This window comes from Halichoerus grypus, chromosome 5, assembly GCF_964656455.1.
Source record: "Halichoerus grypus chromosome 5, mHalGry1.hap1.1, whole genome shotgun sequence".
NCBI classification, from domain to species: Eukaryota; Metazoa; Chordata; class Mammalia; order Carnivora; family Phocidae; genus Halichoerus; species Halichoerus grypus.
Window position 1 is genome coordinate 159,718,375 of NC_135716.1, and position 12,625 is coordinate 159,730,999.

The window sequence follows — 12,625 nt, forward strand, 5'->3', positions numbered from 1 at the left end:
GGACAAAAGAAGCCAGAGAAGGAGAGTCTGGACGTCCGAAATTATGTCTGAGGAGTCAGAAAAGCTGGAAATCAGGAACGTTTTTAAGGGCAGGAGTAGCTAGTAGGGGAGTGTGTCTGGGGCCAGAGGAGGAGCTGGGGTGGGGAAGAGTAGCTGGCAAGAGAGAGTAGCTGGCGAGCACAGGTTTGAAGGTAAGCGCTCAAGAGGCGAGAGTAACCGGTGGTAGAGTAGTTAATTGCACACAGGCCTGGCAGAAAGTAGGATGGCTGAGGACAGGAGGAGCTAGAAGCATCTGAGCCCTTCCAGGCCTTCGGCTTTGAGGCAGATAAATTTGCAGGTGGGACAATAGCTGCTTGTCTGTGAAGGTGCCCCTAGGCCCAGAGGAGGCATCACTGGCCCTTGATGGATTCTGGGTTCTGATAAAATTCCAAGTGGGGTCTTGCCTGCTGCTTCCGGGCTCCCTGCTCTCCCAGGCATGCTTGGGTCTCCAGGAGCCAGTTTTGGAGAGGACAGCCCTCAGCAGGGCTGGGAAGCCCCTGGAGAATAGTAGATACACTTTCCTCCCAGCCACTGCCCCTGCCACCTGGACTCCCAGCAGACACAGCTTCTTTCCCCATCCCCTACCCATCCCCCAGCCCTGCACCAGCCTGTCACGCACACCGGAGCTGGGCCGGGTGCCAATCAGACAGGCTGACATCACAGACAGGCACAGCTAGACTTGGAAGCAGCCGGGTACAATGGGGCCGGCAGAGCCACCTGCTCCCCTGGGATCTGTGGGGGCAGGGCCATTCCCTGCTGGGAGCAGGTAGCTGGCTGGCTATGATCTCCCGAGAAATCTCATGAATGCCATGCACCCTGATCTGCCCATTCTCCTCAGGCAGCAGGGGACATTCAACCTCGGGCCCCTCTCCTGGCCCCAGCACCTTCTCTGAATCTCTCCAGCCAAGCAGGACAAGCCCAGCAGCCCACCCCCTGGACCTCATCTTAGGGATGCTAGTTCTGCTCATCCATCAGCGTCCAGCCTGGGATGCTTTGGGGACAGTCACAGTAAGGAGATAAGGGGCCTGCCGACCACGTGCTCTGACAGGCCCCCCTTCTCACCCCGCTCCTTAATGAAGTCCAATAGACAGAAATCCTTGTCTTCCCTTGGAACACAGTACACAGGAGGGGCCCCCTTTGGTTGAAGTGGGAGTGGGGGCCCAGAACCCACCAAGCTTTGCCTTCATTGGCAGCCATCTCTCCCTCTCTATCTTCACAGATTTTTCTGTGAGGCAGTGACAGCTAAGTGGTTGGGAACGTGGGCTCTAGAGCCAGATGGCCTGGGTTGGAAGCCTAACTTTGCTACTTAGTGTCTGAGTAACCTTGGGCAAGTGACTTAGCCATGGCTTCAGTTTCTGTAAAATGGAGCTAAGGGTAGTGCCCACTTCTATGATTGTTGTGAAGAATCATTGAGTTAATGCAGATAAAGCTCTTAGAACAGGGCCGGCACATGGAAACCTTTAATAAAGGTTAGAGAAAGAAAATGCATTTTTTAAAAAACCAGTCTGAAAACCACTGTGCCATGGCAAAAGCTAGGGGTTTCTAGGTAAGTGGGCCTGAGTCTGAATCCTGGCTTCATCCCTTACCAACTGTGTGTTTTGGGACCTCCCCTCCCAGGGCCTCAGTTTCCACAGCTGAGCAAGGGGTGGCCTTCCCTCCCATCAGAGGGTTCTAGACAGAGTTCAGTGACCAGAGCCCTGTTAAGTGGGGTGCGGGGTGCTTGGCCCCTGATGTGCTCAGTAACTGTGTGCATCACCCCTCCCATCGTGGCCCAGAAATCCAAGATCTCCACCTTTGAGAAAATGTGGGCCTTCATGAGCAGCAAGCCATCAGCGCTGGTGAAGAACAACGAGGAGGGCATCCAGAGGACCCTGACGGCAGACTATGCACTGCTCATGGAGTCCACGACCATCGAGTACGTCACCCAGAGGAACTGCAACCTTACCCAGATCGGGGGCCTCATCGACTCCAAGGGCTACGGCATTGGCACGCCCATGGGTGAGCAAGGGGCTGCGGGCGGGTGAGGGGGTTGGGGGGACAGAGGATGACTGGGGCCCCCACAGCTACTCATGCACCCCATCTCCTGCTCCCTCTCCCAGCTCATCCCATTGAGCCTCAAAAGGTGTCATCTCTTCAACCCAGAGACAAAGCAGTAGAGTCACAACCTTGCGAGGTCAGCCTGGGCCTAAGCAGAGGAGAGCTGGGGCCAACACCGAGGTAGGGGGTCGGTTCAGAGGTCATGCCTGCTCTCTCTGACCTCACCCCTGTCGATGCAGCCCTGATACACGGGGCCTGCCAGGGGCCGACGGAGACAGGGACTCCTTGGCAAGACTCCCACCCCCAATCAGGACCTTGCTCCCACCCGGACACCATAGAAAGATTCAAAGAGGGGCTTTTAGGAGCTTATGGAGAGGCTAGTGATGGTGGCCGGCGCTGTCCAGGGTGCTGACAGGGGCACATGCACAGGGACTGAGTGCCCCTGCCAGCCCGCTCCCCGCTCCCCCACTCAGGCTCCCCGTACCGGGACAAGATCACCATCGCCATCCTGCAGCTGCAGGAGGAGGACAAGCTGCACATCATGAAGGAGAAGTGGTGGAGAGGCAACGGGTGTCCCGAGGAGGAGAACAAAGAGGCCAGCGCCCTGGGTATCCAGAAGATCGGGGGCATCTTCATCGTCCTGGCCGCCGGGCTGGTCCTGTCCGTGCTGGTGGCTGTGGGCGAGTTTGTGTACAAGCTCCGTAAAACAGCAGAGCGAGAGCAGGTAAGCCTCAAGAACCGGGGCCCGCGTGGGGAAAGGAGGGAGTGGGGAGCACAGGGTGTGAGCCGGGTTCACACCTCCCAGGCACACATGGTGTCTGAGCCAGCCCTGCCTTGGCTCCAGCAGGAGGCTTGCCAGCCCCACCTCTGCTCTGACTCTGAGCACACATCCCCACCACTGTGGCTCCAGGCCAGGCCAAGCCCCCTCCTCTCCAGCTGGCCCATGCAACAGCCTCCACTCTGGCCTTCCTGCCTCGTCTCTCCCATCCGCTCTCCAAACACAGCCAGGGCCCTGTTTAACACTTCATTCAAACCATGTCATTCCCCTGCAGAAAACCCTCCAGGGTAATTGTTGAAGCTGGGTGATGGTTACATGGGACTTCATTATACTGCTCTCTCTACTTCTGCATATAGTTGGAAATTTCCATAATCAAAAGTTTAAAAAAGAAAGGAACGTTAAGAGGTCTGGCCCCAGCATCCAGGCAGTAGAACTCTGCTCAACCCATCTGATTAATTCAAGTGTGGTTGAGCAGTGGTTCTGGGTCCTGGTAGCAAATTAGAATCACAAGGAGAGAGTTTTTTAAGTGCTAATGCCCTGGCCTCACTCCCAGAGACTGTTTTAATTGGTCTGTGGCAGAGCCTGGCATTGGTGTCTTAAGAAAGTGTACTTACAGGGTGATTTAAATGTGCATGTGAGGGCGCCTGGGTGGCTCAGTCGGTTAAGCATCTGCCTTCGGCTCAGGTCATGATCCTGGGGTCCTGGGATCGAGCCCTGCGTCGGGTTCCCTGCTCAGCGGGAAGCCTGCTTCTCCCTCTCCCTCTGCCTGCCACTCCCCCTGCTTGTGCTCTCTCTCTCTCTCTGTCTGTCAAATGAATAAATAAAATCATTTAAAAAATGAAAATTAAAAAAAATCAATGAGCACGTGGGTTGAGGGCCTCTGGGCTGGAGGGAGGCGCCTCTCACAGAGAGGTTCAAAGGGACACAGGGCCAGTGTGGAAGGAGATTGTAGGTATGTCCTATGTGGAGGGGACCATTCAAAACAGGTACTTTTTACATCTATCAGAAATGAAATGGGGTCCTTTATAATCGGTGAGCCAGAGTCAGCAAAGAGGAAGGGGAAAGATCATTCTTGGTGTCACAGTTCTTATGGGCATGAGGAAAGGGACATGCTCCAGTCTTGCTGGGAGCAGTCCATGCGTACGTTTCTGGAAGGCAGCTTTGCAGTGTGGAGAGTCTTAAAAGTGGGCACACATTTTGACAGTGAATTTCTACTTTTAGAAATGCACCCAATGGAAGTGGCCAGTTTTATTTACAAGGATATTCAATGAAGTGTTAATTAGCACATGAAAAATGGAGGGGAACATCCCCCTCAATGTCCAATAATAAAGAAGGGCTAAAAAAAATTACAATACATTAAAAAAGAACAACCAAATTCTGTAGGAATTCCCATTACAATTGGAATGAGCTCCACAATCCACCGAAAAGCCAACAACAAGATCTGGTCCTAGCCCGCTTGTCTGACTTTCTCCTTCCCACGTTCCCCTCCCTCACTCTCCTCCACACACACTGGCCTCCTCTTTAGCCCTTAACGCACCAAACACCTTTCAGCCCCAGGCCTTTTGCACATGCTGTTCCATGTACCTGCAATGCTCTTCCCACCCACCCCCACCCCCACCCCGAGCACCATATTATTGGCATGTTCTGGTCGTTCAGGTTTCAGATGAAATGCCACCTCTCAAGGAGCCTTCCCCACCTGGCCCCACCCCCAATGCCCCTCTATCTCATTCCACTGCTTTGTTCTCTTAACAACACTTACCGTGCTCCGAAGTGATTTATTTGTTTGCACGCTTATTACTTGTCTCTATCACATCATAGACCAGAATCTCCCTGAGGGCTGGGACCTGCTTTTTTCACGTCTGTTTGCCTGACACCTGAACAGCGCGTGGCACATAGCAGGGCCTTAGTAAATATTTTCAGAATGAATAACTGCAGGTGGGGAGGGTTGCCATTCTGTGTTTGGTGGGCGGACAAGGGGAAGTGAGTAAGAGGCAGAGCCAGAATTGAGAATCTCCGCGCCCTCCCCTCCCCCGCACAGCCTTGTCACAGCTGCCTGGGGGCTCCTGCGAGGACCTCACCACGCAAATGGAGCCATCAACAGCCCCCACTGCCTTCCAGACAAGCCACAGGACAGCCTCTGGCCATGGGTCTCCTAGGAGCCCCCACCGTCAGATACCTGCAGGCAAAGCATAGGGACCCGGGCCGGAAACCACTGCCACCCAGCTGCCCTGCAGGGACCTGCCTCCCACTTGCACACCTTGAGAAACGTGCCGGACTGTCCGTGTGGGAGCGTGGTGATTCTGCCCGTAGTGGGAAGCCCTCCCAGGGGAAAGGTTACCCATACATTTCATCAGGTGTTTCTTAAGCCTGACCCTGGGCCAGGCCTAGTGCTGGGAGCTGGGCTTACAGGGATGAAACTGGCTGGTTCCTGCCCTCAGAATCTAGTGGAGAAAAATCAGGCAGGTCAAACTCCTCAAACTTTAATGTGCACGCCCATCAGAACCTCAGTTTGCTCATCTGGGAAATGGGGAGAGGATGATACTACCTGCCCTGTCTACCTTAGTCTCCAAACAAGAACGTAACGCTCTGTAGGCTGCCTCACAAACTGGTCATCTTGAGTGGGCAGAGGGTGGGTGGCCTAAAGGTGAGAGTGAGACAGGCAGCCTTGACACCAGCCTTGGGAGGAAGGGGAGGAGCTGGCTGGGGTTGCAAGGCCGGGCCTCACCCATGTGCCCCTTGCCCTCCCACCCCACCCCAGCGTTCCTTCTGCAGCATGGTAGCCGATGAGATCCGTTTCTCCCTTACCTGCCAGCGTCGGGTCAAGCACAAGCCGCAGCCTCCCATGATGGTCAAGACTGACGCTGTCATCAACATGCACACGTTCAACGACCGCCGGCTTCCAGGCAAGGACAGCATGGCCTGCAGCACATCACTGGCCCCTGTATTCCCCTAGGCACAGGTGGGGTGGGGACCGAAGGCCTGGGGGCAGGGCAGAGGAAAGCAAGGAGACTGGAAGGCACCTCCCCTGTGCACACACTGGGCTTGGGGGCCAGAGCTGCTGCCTGCCTGCTGAGCCAGGAGCCCTCTGCCCTTACCTCCCAGGAAACCAGCAGGCCCCTAGGCCAGCTGCTTGGGCCTCACTCGCCTCTCGTTTCTTCTGTGGGTTTCTAAAGCTGCCAGCCAAGACAGCCAAGGCCAAAGGAAGCACATGCCTCTCTCAGGCCAAACTCACCTGCCCCTCAACTCTCCTTGACAGTCAGAAGTTCCTACCATGGCCTTGCTGAGGCCAAAGAAAATGGGAAACAGCTCGTATGTTGCCTCTCCTCCCCCCATGAGCCCAGGCCTCCTGGGCCATGACCGTGAGACCAGAGACACAAACCTTGGGCACCTTAAGGATTGTAGTGTGGCTACCAATGGGAGCTGAAGATGGGGGATGGCCGCCCCACATGTCTTGGGCAGAAGGAAGACTTCATCCCTTAGGGGCTGCTCACATAGTCTTGGTCTCTTGGACTTGGCACCATGTATGGCAGCCTCCATCTTGGCAAAGTTGAAGGCAGAGAGCCCCATAGAAGAAAAGAGGAGTTTGGGGTATGGGAGAGAGGAAAATGCACAAAGGCCGCCATTTTGAATTCTTATGGACGATGTCCCAATTGTTCCCATTCCTTGAGGAGGTCTCCAGGAGTATAAAGTGGAGGAGTGGTCAGAGCAAATTTTCTACTTTCTGGCCAGAAGATAGAGGACCCCCTGAATCTCTCAGAAAGGGTGACCAGAGATTCAGCCGATATTTGAAGCCAGAGGAACAGTGGATTCCATGGAAATCCCGTAGGCCCTTGAGCCATTGGGTCTTATTTTGCTGGTTACTGAACTGTTTTCTAAACCCTAGTGGCATTTGAGAGCTTGGGCTCTTTGCCATCTACTCATCAGCAACTCCCCATTCCTGGCCAGTTGACCTTGACCTCCTTCTGTCACCTTGGAAGGAGAAGAGAAGCCTAGATTGAAGTGAAAGTCCTGACCCCCCCCTCAAAAGAGGGATACAGGTCCTATGGCACAGGCTAACTTTGGGGTAGATGGGGAAGGCCAGGAAGGCCCTCAAGAACTCTTGGCCTCCTGAACTTGCCAAACCTAAAGATGCTCCCCAGAAAGGAAAGTTTTCAGGGACAGGGTATCAGAGCTCATAGAGGCCCCGAGGGTGGGGAAAGAAAAGCTGCCTCCTGGAGAATTAACCAAAGACCCCACATAGAGAAACAGGCCATCTAGGCCCCGATCTCTTGTCCAGAGCAGCTTGGACCTAGTGGGGCTTGGGGGTATAGCAAAGAAATAGTAGCAGATGGGGTACCAGTGAGGGCCAGACCAGATAACTTGTGGGTTCCAGCTAGGTAGGATGGTTGCTCTAGAAGTCTGTGACTTTAAGATTCTGGAAAAAGAATGAGACATGGAAGGTTTAGGAGCAAAGTGTCCTTAAAGAGACTACGACGGGACCAGCAAAGCTTCCCATTGCTAAGGGTGAAAGGCAGTCTCGGAACAGGGGAGGGAAGGCTGGAGATTCCGGATGGGGACCCAGAAGACACTATTATCCCCCTCCCACCTCTCTCCTGTTTCTGCCTGGGGAGTCTGGTTAAGGAAGAGCTACATTTAGATCTCAAGGACCTTCTCAGCTGGGGTGAAGGATAATCTTTAGCTCCCCCCAGGGACTCCCAAAGCAGGAGAGCGCAGTGGGCTCATGTGATAAATACCGTTCCTCCTCCAAACTGTGAGCTGCAGGACCAAACCAGCTGGTTCCCACCCTCCCAGCAGCTCCAACAGGCTGTGTGCTGGGTAGGTGGGAGAAGAGAGCTGGACGCACAGCATCGCCAACACACGTAATGACAGGAGAAGCCATGCTGTCGTGAGCTCGTGTGTGGGAGTGCGTGTGTGCACGCGTATATGTGTATCTGTGTGTGTGTGAGCCCTAGGGCTGGGGGTGAGGGACAGATTTGGACATCAAACAGAGTCCAGGACATGCAATAATAGAACCCTTCGGGTTCTGACGTGTGTGTGCACACGTGTGTGAATCTGGGATGAGGGAGACAAATCTGGACAAGCAGCAGAGCCCCATACATGTAAAAACAGGAGAAGCCATGTCTTACTGGGGTCCTGGGCAGTATATACACGTATACACACATGCACGAGTGTGTATGCTTATGTGTGCCTGTGTGTGCACGCACGCATGGGGGTACATTTTGCACCCATGGCAGAGGGTGGAGGACAGGATAAAACCTGCAGCGTTGCCAAATGTTTAAAAGGAGAAGCCATGTCATTGAAGGGTCCACGTGTGAGCATGTGTGCACCTGTGTGTGGGGGCGTGCGTTTGCAGCGGAGAGCAGGACGGAGGACAGAACCAGAGAGCTGTGCGGTACAGATCAGTGCATGTGTGCAAGGAGCCATGTGGCCCTGGAATTTCTTGGGAGGAGGCATGCTCACCCATGGGTGTGCAAACTCACCCATGTGTTCCAGCTCACAGCAGGAGCAGAAATGGACAATCAGGAAGGCAGGGAATCAGGGTCTGTTTGCACTTCTGTTGGTAGGGAGAGATCATTTGTCACAAGGATTTGGCGAGACAAATGGCAAGATTTGCTTTTGTGTACGATGCTCCATGAGCGAGTCGTGTTCTTCTGAGGCTGCACACGAACACAGGCTGATGGGGGAAGAAAGAAGTGGCGTGGGTTTGGGAAGATATTTCATCAGTGGAATGAAGAATAGTGGCTATTGGAGGCACAATTCAATTAGGGAAATCCCCCAAAAGGTACTAAAATGATTTTTAGACTTGTAAGTGAAGGTGGGGTGACATGTTGCCCGACTCCCCACCCCACCCCCCCCCGCCACTCAAGCCTTATGTCTGTGTGTGTGACTCATGTTCAAACTCTGGCTGGTGTCCTTGGTTTGCCTTCGAGACCAGTCCAGTGTTCAAAACGCAGTGGGGACTGCTTCTGCCCAAGTGGCAGCGTGTCTCTCCCCGGGTTCCGAAGGTGCTAGCTGGTACTACTATACCGGGTGGAGCGGGGAGGGGAGAAGGTGTTCGCATCGAGGCGGATCAAGAGGAATTAAAGGCGAAGTCAACCACGGCAGCAGGTGCGCACGTGCGCTGCAGAGGGCAGAGGGTGCGAGGGGCACGTCCACGCACGGCGGCGCCGAGGTTGGCTGTGGAAGCGTCAGAGCTGGTTTCGATGGAACAGAAGACGGGACTTGCGCCAGCAGGTGCTGGACTGTCCTTGTCGGGCCCCACATGCCTGCCCTTAACAAGATTGCCCCCGCCTCCCACCCCATCTCCCACCCGAAATGCCAGTGCCTCCTCTCAGCCAGCTCAGACTGGCCCAACTGAGGGGCAGCAGTGAGCAGACCCCCCACACGCACACACACACACACCCCGCCAGTCACTAGGGCCCTGGGGCTTTCGGACGATGAACCCTCCTCCTCCTCTCTCTCCCCTTGACCTCTTACTGGTCTCTCTGCTATGGAACGATGAGAAAACCCTGACCGCTTGGTCACCACTCAGGTGGCCCCACTCTGCGAGTGTCTTCAAGAGGAATCATGCTCTCGTGGCGGATGAGCTGACTCTGAATCTTTGAAGGGTTGGAGGGCCTCCCCCACCCACCGCCCAGCCAAGACTGCCCCAACTAGAAGAGCACATCCTGACCCCCTCCCCAATGTACTTGCAGACAGAAGTGATGGCCCAGGATGGGGGAGGGGGCTGGCGGGCCTGGACGAAGTTTCCACGTGGTGAGAAGAGCCGGGCACGCGCTCGCTGAGAACAGAGGCTCCCTCCCTGCCTTTCCCAGGGCTGCGCTGTGGACGTCTGCAAGCGGCTGCTTCATCCCTTGGCATGAAGCCGGGCCCTTCCCAAGCCATTCTCAGCTATCTGCACAAACAGCTGGAAACTGGCCAAACTCTGGCCCATGTCTGGACTGGTCCGGTGTAGACAGCCATCTGGAGGGGCCTTGTGATCTGGACAAACAGCTGGTTGGACTTAAACATCTGGGATGGGTCCAGCCCCGTGGACAGATGCAAGGAGTGAGCTCAATTCTGTCGACAGGTCTTGAGCAGACACATCTGGAACAGTCTCCCCGACGGGACGGACACAGCTGGAAGGGGCCCCGCTGCTTGCCACGGTAGAAGGGCCCTGCCCCGAGTCCCCATGCCAGTTTGAATCGAGCTCTCATTTTTCAATCTTGGATTTGCCCTGGAGTCAGAATTTCAGAGCTAAGGCCATATGTGAAGTCACAAAACTGTTTTTGGTAGAACGTTAATGTTCTGTACAATATATATATGAATGTAAAAAGATATATATATATGCTGTATATATATATATATATATATGCACAGTGTATATATGACCTGTAGCCCATGTGTATACGCACCCTTCCCCGCACGTCTGCACACAGAGTGTACATAACCCAGCCAGTACGGGTGGGGACCAGGTGAGGGATGGGGTGACAGCAGCCAAGTCTGGAATGGAGGTCACCTGGGGCAGGGGCCCCGTGGGGATGGGGAAAGCCCTGCATACATCAGAGCTCTGGACCGAACCACAGGGGCTGGCGGATGGGCCTTGCCCAGCAGTGCCTCCTGGCGAGGGGCAGGAGAGACTCAGTGGCCTTGTCTCCATCTGAGAGTGCCTGAGGCAGGACAGCAAGCAAGGCCTGTGTCTGGGGAGCCATGTCAAGCTGGCACTTGGCTCCGAGACCTGTGCTTGTCACAGTGTCCAGATAGGTGTCCGGCTCCACCGAGAATATCCTAAAAGGCTGGAACGTTCTAGGTGGCAGAAGCCTCTGCCTCAGATTCCCACCCACATACAAAGGCACAGTTCACAGCTAGGGAAAATTCTTTTTAAAGAGAATGGCCCCAAAGGCATTGTCCACATGCCAGTGCAATGTCCCTGTGCCCTACTCGCTGGCTCTGTCCCCATCGTCTGCCTTCTAGAACAGAAGACCTCCAATCACCCTGCAGTGCGTCTCTATTTCACAGATCAGAACTCCGGGGCCTCCAGCTACAGGGCAGCAGCTGTAGTGATGCCAGCAGGCTTGTCCCACTGCAGACAACCTCCCCAGGCCCATCTGACCCAGAGGCTAGCTGTCAGCAAGTGACCAAGGAGCCAGAGACGTGAAGGGTGCAGTGACTCCAGGGGAAAGAGAAGCCAGCAAGGCCCTCCTGCCCTAGCACTGCCCAAGTCATCTGTCTGCCTTCCCTCCCCCGCTCCATCTCCCCCAGCAGGGCAGTGGGCAGGGCGCACCCCCTCCGTACCTGCCATGGCCCTGCCCCTCCCCGCTCCTCCTGGGCCTCATGATCCCAGTCCTTTAGCTAGTAGTCCTGCCCCTGTAACTGGTCAGAGCACCTCTGGAATCTGCAAGGGAGAAGACACCTGGAGTGAGCTTCCGTGTGGTCGGCAGCCTGCCTTCTGCTTGGGCCCCATGCGTCAGGCTGGTGTGCGCTTAATCTGCCTCTGGGGCCCCCTCCCCCGCCGCCAGAGCACATCTGAATCCAGCCCCCTGAGGAGGGGCCTGTCCTGGCTCCAGGGGCCCACATGCCACTGTGCTCCAAACCCCCACCCCATCTCTGCCTGGGCCTCCCTTGTCGGGGACTTGGGTTCCCAGCCCCAGGGCTGAGCCCCCAGACAGCGCCATGCGAGACCCTTGGCCTGCCCCACCACCCAGACCAGAGTGCCTGGATGCCCCCCACTCCCACTCGACATGGTTCCCACACACTGGTCTCTGGGCCATTCAGGGGATGCCCTTTGTGGACATGCAGAATTTCTATGAATATAGTTTTTTGTAAACATTTTGTAACAATTTGGGTTTCATAGTAACTGTGTTACTTGCCAATCATTCTAGGCTGATGTAAATAACTTTCCAAACAAATCTGATTATTTTCCTTTTTAAGACACTGTGATATATCAAAGTGCACAGTTTGCTGTATGAAGTAATATGGTTTTAAATTTTAAATAAAGAAATGTTTCTAGAAAACAGTGTCCACTTGAGGTGTGTTTTCTGCTTCTTTTTGTCCTTCAAACCAGAGGGTGCCGGGCAGCTGAGCCACCTTCACCCCTGGGCTGACTGTGTCCCGGGCAGGAGACCCTGGTGATGGGCGGGTGGGGGACTCCAGCTCAGGCCCCTGGTTCCCGTTTCAGATGACAAGGGTGAGGCGTCCATCCTTGACATTGTCTTTTTTTTTTTTTTAAAGATTTTATTTATTTATTTGACAGAGAGAGCGAGAGAGCACAAGCAGGGGGAACAGTAGAGGGAGAGGGAGAAGCAGGCTCCCCGCCAAGCAGGGAGCCCGATGCGGGACTTGATCCCAGGACCCTGAAATCATGACCTGAGCTGAAGGCAGATGCTTAACCATCTGAGCCACCCAGGCGCCCCATCCTTGACATTGTCTTAACCTCTGTCTTCTCGTGGGCACATATGTTCCCAACGCCTCATCATCCACAGAGCTACCCTGCTAGTAGTCATGTCCTTATGTGACCCTGTCCCTTTGGCCACAGCTGGGGGTGTCAGGTGGGCCTCTTCTCCAAGCTTGGCCATCAGAGATCTTGCCTTAGCTTTTTCAAAGTGGAAATAAGGAAGCTGTAAGTCGGTTACTCCCGGGAGCTGGATACTGTACACATAACCAACGCTCGGGACAGGGCACTTTAAGCAGGAAGGGATTGAACACAGATGTTTACAAAACCAGTGGAAGAGAAGAGGTAACAAGGCCCAGCTGGGCCTCCAGTGGCTCCCAGAACAACATAGAACTGACCCA

The 12,625-nt window shown here is 54.8% G+C and overlaps 1 protein-coding gene across 1 annotated transcript in view; it reads left to right on the forward strand.

Annotated features, from left to right (window-relative positions):
* Positions 1-11,847, forward strand: part of GRIK3 (glutamate ionotropic receptor kainate type subunit 3) — a 220,701-nt gene extending 208,854 nt beyond the window's left edge. Inside the window, exons 14-16 of the mRNA XM_036119078.2 lie at positions 1,815-2,037; positions 2,550-2,800; positions 5,613-11,847. Coding sequence (XP_035974971.2) covers positions 1,815-2,037; positions 2,550-2,800; positions 5,613-5,807 — 669 coding nt within the window. The 3' untranslated portion in view covers positions 5,808-11,847. The remainder of the gene's footprint in view (positions 1-1,814; positions 2,038-2,549; positions 2,801-5,612) is intronic.
* The last annotated feature ends 778 nt before the right edge of the window (positions 11,848-12,625 follow it).